This window comes from Hipposideros armiger, unplaced genomic scaffold (assembly GCF_001890085.2).
Source record: "Hipposideros armiger isolate ML-2016 unplaced genomic scaffold, ASM189008v1 scaffold_68, whole genome shotgun sequence".
NCBI lineage: Eukaryota > Metazoa > Chordata > Mammalia > Chiroptera > Hipposideridae > Hipposideros > Hipposideros armiger.
The window spans coordinates 3,388,403-3,410,320 of NW_017731418.1; the positions used below are offsets into that span (position 1 = coordinate 3,388,403).

Consider the following 21,918-nt stretch of genomic DNA (forward strand, 5'->3'; position numbering starts at 1 on the left):
CTGTCCTCCACAGCTGAGATGCTGAACAACAGCTCAACCTAGAGCTGGGCTGCCGTGAGTCGCCAGCGACGGCGTAGGCTGCAGCCCCTGTGGCAGTGGGTTGCCATGGGCTACCGTGTGTAGCCAGCAGCCAGCACGAGTGGCCAGCAGCCGCAGTGAGCGGCCGTCCAGAAGCTGGAGACTGATCTGCCTCGCCTGCCTCGCCCGGAAAGAGCGCAATGATGGTGCCAACTTGGGCCAGTGAAGCAACGTCCTCCACAACTAGACTGAAGAACAAAAACGACAGCAACTTGTCTGTTCCCCTTCCCCCAGTTCCCTAGCACTGTTCCCATCCCCCCAATTCCCCAATTAAAAAAAAAAATCTATCCCAGCTGCTGTTCGACACATGGGTTGCTTTTGTTTGGGGTTTATTTTTTTTTCGGGGGGGGGGGTTAATTGTTGGAGAGTGAATACAATAAAATTAAGTTTGTAAAACAGAACGAAACACTGCAGTCTTGTATAGATCCACTGTTAGAAAATACGTGTTTGTTGCCACAAAGATGATTACAGAAGATCTTACTTTGTACAACTCAAATATACCATGGTTTTGGGGAAAATGACCTAAAATGCTTTTTCTATTAATATTAGAGGTAGGATAAGCAAAGTATTATCATAGTATTACTATAATGGTCAAAGGTACAGTATAAAGTTAACTGGGTTTTAGAAGACTGGAGTTTTTAATATAATCATTGATTATTATGAGGGTTAAGGAATACGTTCAAAATTATGTACACTTTGAAGTCCGCCAAACAGAGAAGGTGTTCTAGTCTGGTTGAAGAATTGTTTTGAGAGAATTTGAATTATTGGATAGATAAAAGAGCCCCTGCATCTGATGAAATAACTTAAGTGATAAGGGTCTCATAAAATAGGGAGAGTGAGTTGCCATCAAGTAGGTGTTGTTACCTGTTAATTGTGACGCTATCTCCAAAACCTTGATTACTTTGTGGCAGTAATTTTATAATTTGAGTTAAAGTGAGAGCAGCAGATGAGAATAAGTGTATCAGGGTGGTTCCTTTCTCTTTTTTTATTCATTACTTCCTAGGAAATACATATTCACTTTCGAAGTTCGCTGCAGTCCATTTCTATTTAGCAGAGTTGTAATTGTAGACCCACGGACTGAAATTGACTTCTATTAATACATTTCAACACAATTCCATCCCAGGAAAATATGCTCTATTTTGGAACTCATTAACACAGTTTTCCTTGATGTTCCTTTCCTTTTAAAAAACATCCACCCACACAGATTGCTATATATCAAATTTTTGTTAACAGTTGGCATTGGAAAATTGAAAAGCATGAAGAGAATACAAAATATAGATGAAGAATGGTAATGGAAAATTAAAACAGATCAAAAGAAGTCCCTGGAAACTCTTAAATTAGTTCTTTCTAGGATGGCTGAAGTTATAGGATAGCTCTTTAGCTTAATTAATTTCTTTCAACCTCATCTTAAAAGATAAGCTAATAGAAGGTAGTTGGTATTTAAATGAGATGCTTAGCATGTGGAAAGCACTTCATAAATGTTGTCTGTTAAATTTATTATTTTGAACTATGGGTTTGAGACTGAGGCTTTTTTGTGGCTAGAGAGAAACAGATAATAGGTTACTCTTCTTAGCAGAAATTGCCTTTATTGTTTTACCCCAACAGTGTTTGAATATAGACTATCTCCCTTAAATTAGCCTCTGTAATTAGAAATTTTCTTAACACGCTTACCACATTTTCTTTTAACACTGACAAATGAATATGGCAGAGGATGCGTAATTAAAATACTAAGATTACTTGATTAATACATAATACTTTTACCTCATCAGTTTTTAAAAAAATCCAACTACAAGCAAGAATTAAACAGACTGACTACTTATCACATCCCCTTACTCTTTGCAGGAAGTTCTGATAAACTAATGAATTAGAGCCACAGATTTGATCATCACCCACATAACGGGAATAAACATAAGTGTGAAAATTTTTTAAACTTAAAAGCATAAGTATTTCTTGACCATTAAAACATTCCTAGGAAAATGTGTTATTTTGACTTTAGAATTGTGGCGTTAGCAGTAACTGATTACCAAATTGTGCCTTCAAAGTCAGTAAATGTTTATGGCTACTCTGGTGGGCAGTGTTTTAGGTGTTTTCTCTTTTAAGCATTATTACTACAATTTTTGCTGGTATTGTCTACACAGAAGTTAAACATCCAATTAAGTTTACTAACCTATGACTCCCGACTACCAAGGTCAGAACTTGATCAGCATATTCTTTATCACTCATAATCACATAATCTTTTAAGTCACCAAAATTTACATTTTATTTTAAACAAAAAGAGACTTATGCAACTAAAGCTGAAGGAGAAAGAACCTGGTAGAAATTCAATTTACCTATAAACATTTTTATGAATATACTCATAAAAAAGGATATTCGGGCTCTTTAGCATTTCTTACTTAGTTTCCTCTTAATCCTAGAAAGGAAAGAAGCTTCTGTTGACTTGCTTGTTTTGAATAAATACATAGTAGTGTTTATAAGCAGATTTACTTCATTACTACATTTCCTTCCCTAACATCTGTTACTCAGCACTTGGGAACTACTCTACTGTTCTTTTATCTCCCTCTCCACTGTTCCCATCCTCCTAGCTTTGGTCTCCTGGCAGGTACACTAATCTATTTGAAAAGGATAGCTGTGTATGTGTACATATGCATGCATATGTGTATTTATATTTAAATTATACCTGTCCATACTGTGCCATTGAGAATTCTAGCCAAAAAAAAAAAAAAATGGAGACATATTCCAGTTGAATCCTGGGTGTTTGCCACTTACGAGCAGCAGTCTCATCAGGCGCTTTGAGGCACTTTGATAGAAGCTTTTTATCAATGTTACTGAAAATTAGGATATACTTTTTTTAAGGAAAGAGCTTCCCCCAGCTGGGAGTCCCGCAAAGTAAAATTAGCTGAATATTTCCTCTTCCAGAATTGCTAGATCACAAGTATCTTTTAGTTACTGGATCTCACTGATCCCTACTTCAGTCTCTTAGCTGTTGGTGCTTGCCCCAGAGTTTAACTGGCAATTACAGTTTCCCTATCAAGATGGGAATCAGAGCAGTTTATGATGCAGTGCCCTACAACAGTACTGTGGTAGAAAAGTGCTGAAATCCCAGCTAGAAGATCTACATTTAAGTCCTAGTTCTTGTCTTTTTTTTTTTTTTTCCAGTTCTTGTCTCTTATTGCGTGTTTTCTTGGGCCAGTCACTTCACTACAGAACCTCAGTTTTCTCCTCTGTAAACTGAGATTCTGCAAATTAAATGAGGTAATGAACCAGACCTAGGCTTTTATTTTGTAAGTAGTCCGCCTTGTTTCCCAGTGGTTAACATTGTTCTTTATGTGCAAGGGAGGAGGTATGCTTCAGGAACTCTAGCCTGATAGTTCTGTGCGGGATGCTTTTATTTGGAGGCGCAGAGCCACAGGAAACAATGTGGATGTCCTTCCAGGAAGTTGTATATGTCTCTAGAGCCATTAAGTGGTTTAAAGCTATGGTGGGAACGGTCAGGGGGTTGCACTACGGTGACAAAATGATCAGTTTTAAAAAGATGGCTGTGGCTGCAGTGATTTTCATTGGACCAAGGCCCTTGTTTCTATTCTTCATTAGTTTTTTCCCACCTACCCGGGTAGAGTTCTTTCCTGTATGCGTTTCTGCCACCATTATCAACTTTCCGAAGTGACCTGCATTTTGTAACCTGCGTTCTCCACAGCCTTTAATAGCTCTAAATCTCAGAAATATGTCATTTTTCTGACAGTGGACTTGAAAGGTTTTCATCACTTGAATCTACCCTTTCAAACAGCAGATAGCTTCACTTTCTCCTTAGCACATACTTTTTAGCTCCAGCTGGGACTTGGTCATCTTCCATTCCTTGTCTATTAACCTTTACACGAGCTGCTCCACAAACCCAGAGTGTAGCAACTTCTCCAAGCTTTCTTTCTGTCTTTCCTTGGAAGTCTTTTTATAGCTTGCTTTCATGAAAAATTTCCTGATCAATCATCTTTAACTAGTTTTAATTGCTTTATGACATGAATATACTTGTGTATTGATAATTTATCAGCTAGTTTCATTTTCTTTATGTAGCTTAAGTATTCTCTTTCTTGTAACTATAGAGTGCCAAACCTGAAGCAGAAATAGAGTAAAAGGTGGTACATAGACTTCTTATTTTAATAATGACATGTTTTTAATGTTTTTATGTAAGCAAGGTGATGGGGATGAGAAGAGGAGCAGATCGCCTGCTAAGGCCGCCACAGAGCTGCAGTAGCACTTGATAGTTAGCCTTCTCTCTGTTCATATATGTGCCTGCTCTTCATGGAAGTAAGCTTTAGAAGCAGGAGCCGTTTTCAGTTTAATGACTTCCATGAAATTAAAACAATTCAGTAATATTAACACCAGGAGGGCCATTGTTTGAAGGAACCCCCGCTGTGTCTGTTAATGAATTCCCTTTCATACAGGTGTATGGGTGATTTCCCGCTCTCATTCAACACAGAATAGAATAGTTGGTCGATCAGAAGTGGACCTGGCACCTGCCAAGTGTGCAGACCTGTCTTTTCGGTTACTTTTCATTCCTTGAGAAGAATACTGAAGAATCAATTGGGTTAGAAATTTGTGGGGTTTCGATAGATCTCGGCAAAGCAAGGGCTGTCACTATGACCACTAAGCAAGGACTCGTACACCTCATTCATATGAAGGTTCACGTGAAAAATAATAATAGTGGCAGCTTCTTTGTTTTTCTTAGTCATGGCAGCAGTTAACACAGTGCACTGGTGCCTTAACATACCAACATTTAAGTCCTTATTTTTTGTTTTTGTTTTTAAGTCATTGAAATTATGAGACTATCATTCAAATGGAAGCATTGTAGTTCTTCGGAACCATTATGATCTCAAAAGAAAAGGAGAATGATACTGATACACTGGCTGAGGTGTTTTGAGGTGCATCGAAGTGTTCCAAGCTGTGACTTACCTTAACATGTTCTTGAAGTACCATGGCGTGGATTAAAAGGTATGCTTTAGAAATCTCCCAGTGACCCCCAGGTTGTGGATAGAATGAATGTTCATGATTCTGTACTTAATTATTTCATTTTAAGATATGTTAATATTTAGATTGCAGATGTGGTTATGGATTTATGGCAATAGTTTTTTTTTGGTTAGGAAAAAAATCCATATATACAAGCCTGATGGGTGAATTTTTTTTTTGCTTTTTGAGCTATAGTTAGAGAAGACACTAGCTATTTTTTCTAGATTTTAATAGTAATGGGCTATAATTCCTTTCACCAAATAGTTTAGGGATTATTCATATATTAGTCCATAATTATCTTTCTGGTTTATATCATAGACTTGTTTTTCTGCAGTGCTGTTTTTTCATGGTAACCTGAACAGGAAATACTTGGATAAATTCTTCAATTGGGGTATTAATTTGATCAAACAAAATAATTCTTACTTGGACTACTTATAGTTTGTGCTTGTTTTTGTCTTTCACAAAGAATTTTTATTGAGAGGAAAATGAGTAATTCTTTATTAATAGTGTGATTGTATGTATGCAGTTAATTATTCACATGTTTGTGGTATATAGTCCTGCTGTTATTTGTGGTTGCTAGTGGTGGTAATTCTAGGCATCGTATTACCCAACTAACCATCAAAAATCTTTTAGCTTTTTATGTTCATAACATTTTATTTGAGTGATGTGGGCAAAACCATTTCTTAATTATTTGGAACCTTGGCAATCTCCTAATTTTGTACTGTGTGCTTGCTGCTGAATGATTTCTTAAGGGTGGTAAGAGGGAACCAACCCAGGGAGAATGCTGAGTTCATTAATGTTACATTGCATGCAGAATTCTTTATCTTTTAGGTAATGAGGGAAAATACGCTGGGAAGATAGAGATTTAAGTCATAAATAGATAAAGTTAAAAGAAATACACTAGTGCACTCCATAATCTATCAGTTAGGCTACCTTATATTAAGATCCTTTTGATATGTCAGCAGTTAAATTCTTAATGGAACTTAGTTATTAAACCTAAGGTAAAATGCTTTATGTTAAATATAATGACAGTGATCTAATCAAGTTAGCCAGTAAAGTCAGCTGCTTATTAACCATGGCAATTATTCACGAGAACCAGGTATTTTAAGTCCGATGGCATACAATAGTATCTACTGTCCAAAAAGATATTTTCTGACATAATATATGGTAGTTGATACATTGTTTACAAAACATGTTTCTCTATAATACTAATTAAGTTTCAAACCCTTTTTGGGGTAGAACTTGATATCTGTTTTATTCAAATCACAGGATTCTTGATGCACAGTTAGCGTTGGGAATGCCTATTCTTTTTGGAAGAGTTTGTAACAGTGGCTAAGAGCTTAGATTCTATCTGGGGCCAACTGTCCTGTGTTTCATATTTAATGCTTACTTTGTTATTTTGACACGTAAAATGATCTGGGATAAACCATAAATTTATATATTAAGAATATAACAATTATAATTATAAAATGTAATTTATATATTGTATTTTATGTGTATATATGTATATATATATATATATATGTATGTATACACACACTCACACATGGGTGCCAAAAAAATGTATACACATTTTAAGAGATGATATTTATACTCAAGCAGTAGTTCGCCATAATCAGAAGCGTCTGGACTCTGATGGTAACCACTTTGAGCACCTCTTGTAATTGCAGACGTCAAATGAGACTTGTATTCATCTTTTGGTATCAGTATATATTGAGTATTACAATTTTCCTTTCTTAAAATGTGTATACATTGTTTTGGCATGGTGTGTGTGCGCGCGCGCGCGCATGTGTACACAATTTGTGTATATATGTATATAACTTACATATTGTGCATTATATATATGTATATGTGTATAAATTATATACACTTGGTGCAGAGTTGAGGATGTAGGAAGCCAGTTGAGGTTAACAGTGATGATGACTATTAAATGTCAGAACAGAAACCTCTCTTGGTGGGAGGGTGCTATTACATTTCTTCTTATCCTGAGTCGTACATTTTCTCTGGTCTTCAGTTCTTTGGGCTTTTTCTCATCAGTGAAAGATGGTCACTAGAGACTGGTAATAAACGTGTAGTCCTCTTATCCTGCTAGGGTCATTTGTGCCTCTTCAAAAGCTGTGCTTTTCAAATTGCAGATTTCAGCCCATTCATTAGTGGGTCAAGAAATCGATTTAGTGGGTTATAACCAGCAGTAAGACATGTATTATAATAGAAAATAAAATGGAGTGCACTGAATGTAGAAAACGGTTTTTTTAAAAACAAAAAACTTGTTTTAATTTCTAAAAACGCTGAAATAAAATATATACACATGATGTGTATGTTCATTGGATCGTTTTAGTCCCACTCCATGTATGCCTCCCTTAGTTAGAGGTGTTCCTCAGAAGTGGTATTAGTTTTGTATTGTTTTGCCTTGCTGAGAAGTGACCTGGATAAGTTCCGGTCTGTGACTTTTAAAGGTATGTCATGCTGTCTGTCGCCTCCAAGTGTCCCCCTACCATCCTTTCCATTTGAAGTGAAGGTTATTACAGGATATTACCAAAGCTGTTTTATCAAGTAGGGTGATATGTATGTTTTAAAATTGTGTCTAAAGAACTGTTTCCTCCCTAGAAAACAGTAAGTCAATGATGATTTCTGATAAATTGTTTCATAACAATGGAATTTGTACATTCGTTTTCTACACTTGGGACTTGAAAATGGAAGAACTCTGCCAAAATAAAAGGCCTAAAGATAATAAGCACAGTTCTTTCTCTGCAAGTTCTTGAAATTGAGTCGAACATACATAGTTCTGTTCTGAACTGGGTATGATATACTAAACTTAGAATTCATGTTTTGAATTTACAGAAGATACAGTAGTAACTCCACAACCAGTGGGCTTCCTATCCTGATGATGGTTGCTTGTCTTTGCACCAGTGTATACAGGCATGTTTTGCTAGTGGTGGAGTCAGAAAACAAGAGCCTATGGATTTGGAGAATGGAAGAGTCGAATTCCTGGTTTTTATTACTTTGTTTCCCCCAAGTGCCCTTGTCCCGTCCCCACTTGACCTCGTCTACTCCCAGACTGTCCAATTCTTCCTGTTCATACCAGTAGCATCGCTTGGCTTTTTATCATTATTTCAGTCATGTTTACTCCCGATTTCATCATTTCCTGCCTCATGTTGTTTATTCTGTTGAGAGCGCAAGGTTTCCTGTTGTCACTTGGTGCATTTGTTTCTTCAAAACTGTGTCCCTTTTCTTTGGTGTTCATCATGCAAAAGAGCAGCTTGCAGACTTTTTCTTTAGTAGACTTTCCTCCAAAGGTGTAGTTTAGAAGGAAACTTGAACTTAATTGTAGTTTCGTTGGCCCAGAACTGAGATCAGTGGCCAGAGGCAGCACCCCAACCACACATCTAGGATTAGAAGAAAGAAGATTGCGTAACTTAAGTTATTAGATATGGTTTCGGTAAACTTTTGGTTATTAAAAACACGTTAAAATCACCCTTTAAGAATGAAGATTAGCTGTTTTGAGACTATTTCAGAAAAGATGTTTTAGATCTGAAGATTAGTTTAAAAAATCTTGAATAAATGGCAGTTAGCATTTGGCACTGTCTCAAAGCTATTTTATATTTTATTTGAAAACAGTACTGTTTTGCAGTTCAGTGGGCTCTGGGATATCAACAGAGGATGCCCAAAAATGTATACACATTTTAAAAAGGAAAACGCTGTATTAAAATTGTAATACAATGAATGGCACTATCGTTTATTTGATTAATGCCATCTTTTAAGGGAACGTCATACTACACATTGCTATCGTAATTCAATTCAACTTCAGAAAGTAATACATAGATAACACCTCTTAAAATGTGTGTGCATTTTTTGGCACCCTGGGTATTAAAAGAGTACTTTAGATTGCCATCTCAAGTATGAACGTAATTGAGAAGTAGGATATGCTGTGTCGCTAATTGTCATGAAAGTCAAGGTCTCACTTCCTTTTGAAAAATACAGTGAAGTCAGTTTATCTTGTACTATTGAACTGTTAAGACATTATGAAGAGAGTGTGTAAATGAGCAGGAAAATATGCATGCATTCTTTCCTCAAAATGTCAAACTTGTTGCTTAAATGAGTACAGCTTTCCTTATGGAGACCTTACCAAGGAGGTAGCCAGATTCTTACTCATTTCAGCAAGTGAGCTCTGTGAGGCTTTGTGAGCTAATGAAGAGGGGAATGCAAATATTATAAAAGAATGGCAGCTTTAGTTGACTTCCACAAGTCCTCAGGTGTTGCTTTAACAAGTATCATGTCAACATAACAAGTTGAAAATTTGCTCTATTGTTTTATAATAATGGGTGGATGAAGGTGATTAAAAATGGGCATACTCATAGAAGTGCTGGTGGTAGCAGCTAAGCAGCTATTGTAGGTTAATCAGGTGCATGAAATTTAATTTTATTAAAACTCCCTTACTGTTGAAATTTTCCTGCGAAAACGAACCTGTAAGAAATTCTAGCCCAGGGGCAGAGGAAAGTAACCCAAGTATATATAAAATGGGTGATTTGGAGGAGGAAGGCTCCACTCTCACTCCCAGTGCAGGGTGCAAAGTTTTAGTCTCTCTCCCTCTCCTCCCAGCTTCCTTCTCCTCAATTAAACAAATTTTGTGGACTCCTGTATACTCGGAATAGTGACTAGTCATAGCAGGTACTCAGCAAATATTTGTCAAGCAAATGCATTTTTGATACTAGAAATTTTTAAGACATCACCTGTCCTGTCATGGAAGATGAGGCTATCTCTTATTTACCTTCCTCGTAATTTACATATGGAGAGAATGAGTCGATTATTTAAGGAATAATCTTCTTTTGAGATGATCTTGATCTTAATTTTTACAGTTTTGTCATCACTGTGCTCTTCTGCAAGTTGGGATTTGTAAGTCTAAATAAAGGCTGAGGAAATCTGAGTGTGTAATAGCTAACATTTAATGAATATTGCACTTACAAAATGCCCCTAAGTGTTTTACGTATATTATTAACCCAGTCTTCACACAGCTCTCCAGGTTGTCAGAATTAACATTCCTATTTTACAGAGGTGGAGGCTGAGGCTCTAGAACAGCGGTTCTCAACCTTCCTAATGCCGCGACCCCTTAATACAGTTCCTCATGTTGTGGTGACCCCAACCATAAAATTATTTTCATTGCTACTCTATAACTGTAATTTTGCTACTGTTATGAATCATAATGTAAATATCTTTTTGTTTTCCGATGGTCTTAGGCGACCCCTGTGAAAGGGTCATTCGACCCCCAAAGGGGTCGCGACCCACAGGTTGAGAACCGCTGCTCTAGAAACTGAAAGGGTTGGAATGTTTTTATGTTAGAAAGACCTAGACTTTTGGGGAACAAAACTTGGTAATAATTTATGAATTCAACAGGTTTTTCTCATAGTGGTAGAGTTCCATTATCCCAAGTGTGAGATTTTTTTATAAGGCAAGAATGATTGTAATTTTTAAATTTTTATTTAATTGGGGAACAGTGTGTTTTTCTAGGACCCATCAGCTCCAACTCAAGTAGTTGTTTCAACCTAGTTGGGGAGGGTGCAGCTTCTTGGCCCATGCGGGGATCGAACCGGCAACCTTGGTGTTATGAGCACTGTGCTATAACCAGCTGAGCTAACCGGCTGCCCCAAGAATGATTGTAATTTGTGCTCGTATCCTACAGAAGAAAAAGCTCTGTATTTGAGCTAAAACAGTTCCATTTTGGGGATTGACCAGATTTGGTTTGTTAGAAGTTTAGGCAGTTGCCCTTTTTATGGGCTCTAGACACCCCATTGTTCTCTTTTATTTCTCTTCTACTTGGTCGCTGGGACACTTCCTCAAGCAGTGGAAGTGGGTCTTTTATCTTTTTTTACTGCTCTTCTCCAATGTCCCCCCTCTTTCTCCCCCTCACCACCCCTCAGTGCTCTCTCCACTTTTACACAACCTGAACCAACAGAATATTTGTTCTACCTTCTTCTTGTTTAGAATAATATGTTAACAGTGTTTTTGAGTCCGAGAACCAGTCAGGCCAAGTGGAAGTGATGATGCTATGAAAAACAGTATAAAATGTTGGTCCTAGGAGGTTGTCCAAAAGTGAAGAGGGCTGACCCAGGACAAGTAGTATTCCTCGTCCAGAATAAACAGTGTGTGGGTATAAAGGCCAGACTGCTAGGATTAATTCTTGAGCAATAGAACCAAAACAAGGCATTGATGGATAACCAAGGAAAAAAATCAACAATTAGAATAATTCCCCTGCAACTTTGATTTTTATTCCAAAGTTCAAATTTATACTTAGCATTGAGAATTTAATTTTTAAAAGCACAGAAGTTAATTTGTTAACTGCATCGTTATTATCAGCTTACACATAATGAGTCTTATATTAGCATTTGATTATTGTTATTACAATAAAAAATTGCCTGGATGACATTGTTGGAGACCTGCACCTGGTAAATGCAAGTTTTTCTATGTTAAACTCCAAAATTTTGGGTTTTATTGAGCCAAAAATGCTAGCCAAAAGACTGATTTTCGGGCATGGAGTCTAAACTATCAGGCAGAGTGGGGAGGGAAGGAGGGAGAAGAGGTGGTCTGAAAGAATTTATTTATATAAGCTATAGGCAAAGGATGAGCAAAGGTGTAAGAGCCAGCAGAGTAGAAACGGCCGCTCCTGTGGAGTGGCCGGAGTGGCCGGGGTGGCCGGGGTAGCAGCCTGGAAAGCCCATGGGTAAACAAGTGGAGGACCTGCGGAAACATCCACCTGGAAAGCAAAATGCCAACAGGCAAAACAGCAATGTGAGAAGTCCTGTTACAGTTCTTCTGTCTCGTTGGCCAGTATAATTTAGAACATCTCAAGAATTTTTTCTTATGATTTCCCCCTTTTTATCCAGATCTTTTGAAGAAAGCATCACTATAGAATGTCTGCATGATTTTAATTATGTTTAAATGGCCCTTTTATATTCAAGGCATTATCCCACGTTCCTAGGAAGGCTTATTCCTAGGTTATCCTGTCCCCCAGAGGAGGGAAGTCCAAGGATGACATCAGGTGTCATCAATTAGGGGCAAACAAGAGAGAGTGTTTGTTACCAGTCAACAGCTGATGAGGATTTCAGGGTTTTTTTGAAGAGTAACTTCCGGAGAAGTATAGGTGGCTAGTTCAATCAGTCAAGCAAGCATAATGTTAGCTGGGATTTGATTTATGGATCTACATAATTGAGAGAAGCAACAGGTATAACATTAAAAATTATAACAGTCAAAAAAGGCAAAATATTGAACCAACTTTTAATAGTTTTCTAAATAATGAGCTTATCCTGGCAGGCTACCAACTAAAAGGTTTCTGTAAGCAGTTAGACATCTAAATAAGAGGTATTTTTTATAAAGTTAATGACAAAAGAAAAAAAGTTAATGATTAAAATAAATTATAAATGCAGTTTCCGAGTCTATAAGGCTATCAGTTGAGATTTTTAGATGTAAGACTCAAGCTTGTGTTGCTGGAGTGAAGGCAGGCAGTGATATGATAGTCTGATGGTCTGCAATTTGAATGTCTTATCATCAGATAGATGCTCAGGTAAACTGGCTTGCCACATTATCAGTCACTGAGATTATTCAAGCATGAGCTGTTGTGGTGATTTCTCTGGTTTATATCAAGTCATCTGGCTGTAGTTTGTAATTTTAAGGCACAGGAAAAAAAGTTTCAGTTCTCAGTAATTCCCAGTCAAAGGATGGTAGAAAAAGGAAATATTAGCTTGGAGAGTTGTTGCCAAATATTTAAGAAAACTGAAAGAATTCAGGTTGTAATCCAGTTTACAGGTAAAAAGTAAAACTTTAAAGACAATTAACTGAACTCTAGAATCTGAGATCCATATAGTGTGTATCATTATAGTTTCTGTTGAAACATAACTTTTCTTTCTAAAATCACTGTCGTTTTTATCAAATATTGCCAAATTAAGACTTATTTATTGCATAAGTCTAGTTTTAATAAATTAGGCTTTGTTATTTGTACAAATACAGTAAGAATAGCAATTGATTATATAGGCTTTTTTAAAGCTGCTCAAACATGACATTCCAGTCACAGCCTTGGTAATAAAACCAGTTTCCAACTGTGTCCTGTTATAAAGAGAACAGTTTCTTACTGAATTTTTGTAAATAACCATGTTGCCATGAAAATAATAGTACTCATGAAGAGTTTCCAAATTCTGGAGCGATCAGGTAGGCCGAAAAATGGAAATGTTTCAGTACCACTTACAAAGGTATAATTTACAAGTTGCTCTAAGTCATAAGTAACAAATGATTTTAAAAATTAATATTTCAAACAAAAAGGCATAAAAATAATTATCCTCATTTAGTCCCATAATTAATTCTTATTTATCTTGATCATTTGCCAGTATTTCATGAGTCCTGTTCTTCTTTCGAGTTCTGTAAATCTTCACCCAGTTTAAAGATAATCTGAAATTTTATTCTCAGAAATTTGTATTTTAGAATAAGTCATTCTTCTCCATGGACCTTCCTGAAGATGAGAAACATATTTGCAAAAGCATCAGAGTAAAACAATGACTGTAAATGACAAAAAATTTAATTAAAATGATATGGTTTTAGATCTGATTATAATCCAGTTGAGAAAGATATTTGCTTTTCTCTTAACATTTTGAGATCAATAGAATTACAAGGGAAAGTATTATATAATGTGTATAAAATACAACTTAATTATTATTTTTTGACAAAGCTTCCCGTGTAATTTTAGTATATCAAATAGATCTAATTAGTTTAAATTTTCTCTTATATAAGGAGAGAGGGAGAACAAATCTTTGAGGCATTCCAGGAGCCCATTGGAATAACCCAAAGCCATTTCCAGGATAAGAAAGTCCCCTTTTAAAACTTGAACCCTGGGAAGTTTGTCAAGCATACTTGACTAAAAGATCATATATTATGAAAAATTAAATTATTTATTCAAAGTGACTAAAGATATCAAACAAAAATTCAAGTTACCTATTGTTAGCAAAACCTTCAATATAAAACACAAAACTATTTTAATAAAACAAAGACTCTTGCTTTCTAGGTAGAAAACTTTTTCATTATTTCTTATCTAGAGCAGAACAATAAATACAGGAAAAACTGACTTTTAGCAGAGTGAAAAAGAACCAAACTCTGGTTTTGCATCAGCTAACTTTTGATATTTAAATTTGATTATTTAAATGCATTCTAATCTCATTCAGTTTAACTGGATATAAAATTTTATTTTTTTTAAGATTTCTTTTTATAAACTACCTATAACTTGTCCAATTTAGAGTATCTCTTCTTACTCATTCAGAAATAACCAGCTTAGGGCAAACAATTTTAGCTCTCTCAAAATGTATTCATACTTTAAGCCCAAGAATCTAGCTTCACAAATTTTTCCTCCTGCTAATCTAAATTTAGAAGGGAGAAAGATTCTGAATTCTAACTGAAATCATTTTTAGTAAAATGATTTAGATTTTTCTTTAAAAAAAACTGCACCCATCAACCCCATATATTTATTGTTTTAAAGCACCTGCTGGTGTTTTGGGGGGAGTAGCAGGGTAAGTTTTGGAGTTTGACTTCCATAATTTAAATTGCTTTCAACCAATCAAGGCTGGAAAATTGTTTTCTGGTGGATAGAGTGCTGCTTCTTGAGTGCCCACCCCAGTGGGCTGGTGACTGCCCTTATCTTTGGAGTGGAAAAGCCCCTTTCTCAGTTTCCAAAGCTAATAAGCATTGGTCAGGTGCGACCCAAACGCCACCACCAAACAGTAATTACATGGAATGGCCACAAGATGCCACTATGAGGTCAGTTATGTCAAAGACTACAAAGAAGACAGTTGAGGGCATGCCCGCAAACTCACCAGTCAGCTGAAGGACTCGGGATTCTGTCCTTCACTTTGGTGATGCAGACGTGGTACCCACCGACTATGGACACTGAGGGAACGATGCCTCATCATGTTCTGGGGGCTACTTACGAACACTTTGTGTTCCAAGAAAAATGTGTGCATTTACCACAAGGTGTGGTGTGGGCTCAGGAGCACCTGGGGTCCGATGAGCCCCGACAGGGTTATGTGGATGTCACACGCCGACCTGAGAGAGCAGTGTCCCTTTCTGCTTCTCCAAATCTTGGCCCCTCATCTGGATGCCAAAATGTTAAACTAAAATTATGTAACCTCCCACAGCTGAAAGTCTGTTTGTAAGTAAGGTTTAATGGAGCCCAAAATGCTCTTAGCTAAAAGACCAGTCCTGGTGCATGGAGTCTAAACTACCAGCAGCATGGCTAGGTTAGAAAAGACAGCGTGATCACAGTCCCAGAGTTTTGTGAGCCATTTTACATATCAAGGAGGGAGAAGGGGGAAGAAAGAGTTGATATGAGCTGTAGGCAGAGGGGTGGAGGACAGTGTGAGGGGCCAGCAGAGTCCCCCTGAAGAAACGGCTGCTCCTGTGGAGTGGCCAGGGTAGCAGCTCGGAAAGCCCACATGTAAACAAGAGCGGAGCTGCGGAAATAGCCACCTGGGAATTAATCCGAAATTTCTACAGGCAAAACAGGAATGTGCTAAGTCTTTTGTGACAGTTCTGTCTCTTTCACTCTCCATCCACTGTAATTTAATTTAGAACATATTAGAATTTTGTTTATTATACTCAACAAAACTACATGAAGGAACTTCATGTAGGGCTTCTAAGGACCTCTTTTCAGGTGTATTGTTTGTAGTCCCATTTAGATCTTGATACCACTTCATAGAGTTTGTCAGAAACTGGATTGTCACTTTTTTGAAGTGTCAGCATGCCTCATTAAAGAACATTACTACTGTTGAGCAAGTATCAACAGTAACCTTGAAGCATTGTGTCTTTGCAGGGCATTCTCCATGGGAGAAGTAGATATTTTCATTAAGGTGAGGAAATTAATCATCATTTTAGCTCTTTGACTTGGTAATATAGTTCCTTTTTCTTCTCATTGTAAAATTAATATCAGTTCCTTTGAGGGGCTATTTATAATCTTTTCCTCCATTGTAGAAAATAACTTATTAGGCCTTTTAGATCAGCGTGCTCATAATCATTGTTTAATTCACAGCAGTTGATCTAAGTAATATAGTTTAATGCTACGATTTCATGATAATTTTTTGTTTTTTAACATACGCAAAGTTGCATTTGAAAAGTTGATGTTAATATTGTTATGCCCTTGAGTCAGCTTTAATGTGAATGATACAAGCTTATAGCTTTGGCCATATTTCTCTAATGTACACTTCTGCCATTTAAAAAAAAGCGTTTTCCAGCATACAAGTTAATGGCCTAAAAAACCCACTCTGTGCATCTCCAGTTTATTGTGGAAATAGGTTGGCATTTTCTTCATTACTTAGGATACTTAGTTACAGTTTTTCAAGGCTCTGGGTTTGACTGTTCCTTAGAGCTGTTAACAGTTTCAGATTTTCCTGGTTTATTTAACCTTATGGCATTGTTTCATATTCTGTAGTTTTATTACTATGCATTTTATCCTTGGGATTGAACAGTTTTTTGGTTTGCTGAGAAATCGTGTACAGGTTAAGAATTGATTTTTCTGAGACATTAAATATTTTTTCACATAAGTGGTTTGTTTTAACAGAAAAAGCGTATTAATTTATTAGTGAATCAGGAAAAAATAAAAGTAATTATTTTGGGAAGGCAAAGACAATAAGTGGCTTAAGGACCAGATTATGGCTTCCTTATATATTTATATGTGGGTCTTGTTATTGTCAACTTTAGTATTGTCATCGTGTAATCAGAAGTAGGGGAAATTCCTGCCTTGTAACATTCTGAGCTTCAGTTTTTCCTTCTAAGTTTGAAATGATGCCTACCTCTTAGCGATATGTAAACAGGAATGTAAACAGGAACTGGAAGCTCCAGGGGCCCTTGGCTACTGTCTCTTTTTAGATAATCTCCGAAAATGGCCTAAATTAACCTAACAATTCCAACAGACACAAAAGAGTGTGAGCAGTCTTTTGTTGGTTTTGCACTGCAGCTGTTAACTGATTAACCCCTTTTTCTCTTCCGTCCACCCTGTGGCCCGCTGTACTTTAGTTTAGGACATCTCAGGATTTTCTCCTGGTCATTTGCTACAGGCACACCTGGGAGATATTGCAGGTTCACTTCTAGACTAACCACCGCAATAAAGTGAGTTGTAACCTTTTTGCTGGTGGAGGGTCTTGCCTTCCATTTTTTTTGAAAAAAACCAAAACCAAAACCACACAACATCTGTGGAGCCCAGTAAAGTGAATCAAGTGCAATAAAATGAGGTATGCCTGTATATGAGGTCTGTTTTGGAAGCTGTAGATATGTGTAGTAATGAGAACTCCTGACTTTATGGAATCAGGGATTGGAAATACGGGAGATAATTTGGAAATACAATTGATGACAGCGTTTGTCAATGAACTGCTTGTGATGGAAGGCAAGAATGAGGGGATCAGGTCAGCGATACTGTGGAGAAGAGAGGCCACACATCTTAAAGGAACGTGCATGTGTAGAAGTTGGTGAAAGGGGAACATGAAAAAACAAGTTGCCACAACGGAGCTCATCTTTAAAGAAAAACCATCCTATTTTCTAGTTAGCCAATTTGATGTAGGGCATTTGACTGAACGGTTAACTAGTAAACTAACTGCAAGACAACAGCTTTGCAGTTTGCATAATTTAAATTCGTAGCACAGCAAAATAGCTAGTAAAGGCATAGTATGAATGACCCAAACTGTGAAAGTTAAGTCTTTCCCCTTGTGTTCCTCATTGCTACCCTCAAACTCCCAAAGCTTTTGCTCCTATACTAGCGTTTCACCCCCGTAAGTTATTGATGACCTCCTGTACTTGAATCACTTCATGGTGATTCTCAATTTCCTTTGCCTGTGCGGAACAGAGCCTCCTCAGGTGGTAGCTGAAGTATTAGGCTGCCTGGTAGCACCACCCAAAGCAAAGCAGCTTGCCTGTCAGGTTTTGTTCCATCAGCCCCTGCGCCCCGTGCTGTGGATTCCACTGTCAGAGCCCCACGGCCTCCTGCGGGGCTGGAGCAAGCAGATGCCAGCTGCGGGGCCTGCTCTTTGTGTCCCAGCAGTGCCTGCAGCATCTTGACCGGTTAATGGCGCAGATACACTTTGGCAGAAAGCATTCTTTAAGCTTTGAATTGTGGTTAAGACCACTTCTTCAGAGTGGTTTTTGGTTTTACCACAAATGCAGGTTTGATTATTATAATATGACATGTGATAACAGAAAGCTAAACTACAATTCAAAAGAAATATATTGTTTTGGGTATTCACACTCAAGCAGAAAGGCGTTTCCTTGTTCATGCAATGGTGTTATTAGAAACACTCTAGAAAGCTCTTTTCCCCATTCCGAACATGAATTTTGGTCATTTCATTATTTTTGTCTATTGATTATTCTCCCTGTTAACTCAGTGTCCTATTTTACATGTTTTGAAATAATTGTTATTTTTAATTTTTTCCCCTTAGGGACAGGCTCCTCTGAAACAGCATAACTCCTTAGAAAACCTGAATCAGAGCCTTTCCTTTATGCATTTGACCTTATTTGGGCTATCCCATTCGTAGATGTTCTGGCCTGCATTATTTAAAAGGAAAATAAAAGCCAGATGCACTGCTGAATTCAAATACGTACTTCAGAGTGCCAAGCTGTATGTTAGCGGTTTGGCTGCTTAAGAGATTGGCCAAACATGGTTTGATAGAGATTAAGCTGGTAGGTAGTATGTCTATAATTTCTACCAGTAGAAAAAGAAGAATGCAAAACCTCTTCATTAAACTGAACATGCCTGTGTAAATTCTTTGTCCTTTTCAACTCAGAAAAAAATGTACTTTGTAGAAAATGATCAATATGTGTAAACACGAAAGTCACGATGAGACTTTCATAGTTCCCATTGCAATTGTAACATATTTCCCTTGTGCAGGGAAAAATACAAGAGTAATTGTTAAATTTATGACTTAACATATGTGTGCACACACACATGTCTATATTTATATGTATGCAGTAGTCAGGGTGTGGCTCTCCCAGCAGATATCTTTAGATTTCCTGAGTTTTATGTATTTATAGCTTTAGAAAACATTTTTCTCACTTTCTACTAATCAAAGAAAAATTTACCCTTATAAAATTTAGCCAGTAGTGAAGTATTGATAATCAGGTAATGAAAGGATCCCTTTCATGTTTTTTTGTTGACCCCTCACTGAAGCAAACCAAATCGATGCTGTATCATACATAGAAGGCTTTAGGATCAATTAGTGCACTTTACAATTCTGTCATGAAAATGTATATACCCTATTAACATGTCAGTATCCAGAATTGAGCTTCAATTAAATTCTTTCTCTATGCAGAATACATGGAAAATCACGAACATTATACTCTAGCCACATTTGAACCAAATTCACCATTATGTGAACTTGGGCAAGGTGGTTTCTAAGCTGATTTCCTCATCTGTGTAATGAGGATAATATTGATGTACCTACCTTATATGATTGATATGTGTATGAAGTGAGATAAACATGCACAGTGTGTAGCCTAATGGCCAGCCCGTTAGTAGCTACTATTGCAGTGTATTCAGTATGGGTAGGGACCATGTTTCTTATTTGCCATGTGTCCCAAGTGTCGAGTACAAGGCCTAACACACAGTGGGCACTTAAATGTATGTTAAATGATTAATGAAGGGAAAAAGGAACCAGAATCTAGGAAAACAATTAATGATACCATCCTCTCCTTACTCATCTCAGTTGTAGGTGAGATAGGCAAAGGAAGCCAATTTTAAATTTAATAATAAGAACATTCTAATCCTAGTACATATTCAGTATTTTTCCATGCTGCTGCCTAATTAGTGATTTTTTTTTTAAATTGCATGCTCTTATGGTAGGTGATTTGCCAGGGGACCATTGTCGATCCTGATGTTTTGTCTACTAAGTAGGCGAGTAGATTATTGAAATCTGGATCTGCAATTTGGATGGAGAAGGAACAGGACCAATTTTGTCGCGGCTTATATCCTCATTGACTTCATATTTAACTTCATTTGAAACACATACATCCTGGAATGGTGCAACCAAGGACTAGAAATCCCTGCCTTCTAAAATTTGAATGTTAAAATAGAGTTTGAAGACAATAGGAATAAAGTCCAGGAAAGAAAATTTTTTCCAACACCAGCCATTCGTTCCAAAAACTTAAAAAATATATATGTATGTGTGAATATATTTCTAAATTAAAGTAATATACCTACAGAAAAGCAGAGCAAACAAATCATAAATGTACAATAAAGGGAATTTTCACAAAGTGAATATACATGTGTGATAATCACACAAATGAATTAGAGAATTACCATTTTCTCAGGAGCCCGTCTTGTGGCTCCTCTTAGTCTCTGCTTCCCTCTGAAAGGTAACCCATAGTCTGTCAAACACTATTGATTAGTTTTGTTTGTTTTTGCATTTCATATACATAAAATCATACAGTTTCGTACCTTTTTGTTTTGGGCTTCTTTTGCTAGTAATCGGCATGACCACATAGGAAGCAATAGTTGACAACGATCATTTGAGTTGTTTCTAGTTTAGGGTTATGTCTGATGACGCTGTGGACATTCCTTTACATGTCTTTTGGTACCCATTTGTACACATTTGGTGATACAGCAGTTTTTACTAATCTCACATCAATTTTTAGGGGTAAATTCTTATATTCCTTTCTCTGTTTTTATTTTAAGCCGCCTGTATTCTATATTTGGTATATAAGTGGCCTTCAGTTGATGTCTAGAGAATGTTATTTCATTTTGTTGTTTACCTAAGCCAAACTTAATTAGTAAAGAATAAGACATCTGGCATTATATAATGCATTCTAGAGCAAAATGGAATTTTTGCTGCTGCCCACCATTATCACTAATAATTGTGTAGAGGGTATATGTGTGTTGTTTCATATATGCACTAGGGGGAAAGCAATGAAAACGTAGATCTGATTTCCTCATTTAAAATTAATGCTACTAACTGGATAGCTTTTTGGGTGAGTTATAGGCATGACGAGGAGGTTCTGTGTAACCAGCAGTCTATTCCTGATTGCACACATGAATTTTTAAAATTGTTTCCTTAATACAGATGATGCTTCATTGCATTTCTTCGTATGCATTTTTTTACACAGTCACAAATTGTCTACCTATATAGTAAATTTCCAGAACTGAAATGGTTAGGCATTCAAAGGAATGCACATTTTGAATTATAATAGACATTGCCAAAATGTTTTCCGAAAAGATTGCACAAATTTAAACTCCCAGCAGTGCGTGACAGTTCCTGTTTCTCCACCCTACGCCAAAGCTGGGTATTATCAAACTTTAAACCTATAGCAAGTGAGTCTTAAATAATTTTCATAAGAACATACGTAAAAGCTATGCCGGGAGGCTGGCCACAGAGTCTCTTATATGTCACCTCCCATTAATAGGTTTGTCACCACCAGGTTCCGTGGCAAGCAGGGTCAGGGCAGCAACTTGATCAGGAGAGATAAGTGCTTCTCTGAGTGGGAACTTTTTCTGCTGATATAATTTCAATTTATAGAAAAAATGCAAGAATATTACAAAGTTCACCCACATACCACACTTGTTAACATTTTACCACATTTTCTTCATCCCCCTGTATATCTGTGTGTGTCTTTGTCTCTCTCTCTCTCTCTCTCTCTCTCTCTCTCTCTCTCTCTCTCTCTCTCTCTCTTTCTCTTTCTCTCTGTCTCACTTATTTTACCTGAACCCTTAAAGGTAAGAAGTAGACATCATGCCCTAAATCAGCGGTTCTCAACCTTCCTAATGCCGCGACCCCTTAATACAGTTCCTCATGTTGTGGTGACCCCCAACCATAAAATTATTTTCGTTGCTACTCTATA

General features: G+C 37.0%; 1 protein-coding gene across 8 annotated transcripts in view; it reads left to right on the forward strand.

The window, feature by feature from the left end:
• Window positions 1–21,918, forward strand: part of RBPJ (recombination signal binding protein for immunoglobulin kappa J region) — a 211,125-nt gene that overhangs the window by 136,309 nt on the left and 52,898 nt on the right. For 4 of the 8 annotated variants that reach the window (XM_019642406.1, XM_019642409.1, XM_019642404.1 and 1 more), the window contains exon 2: window positions 4,879–5,061. The exons of the other annotated variants lie outside the window; for them this stretch is intronic. Coding sequence is in view for 1 of the 4 variants with exons in the window: in XM_019642409.1 (XP_019497954.1) it covers window positions 5,045–5,061 (17 nt within the window). In the remaining 3 variants the exon portion in view is untranslated. The remainder of the gene's footprint in view (window positions 1–4,878; window positions 5,062–21,918) is intronic. 8 annotated transcript variants of the gene reach the window in all.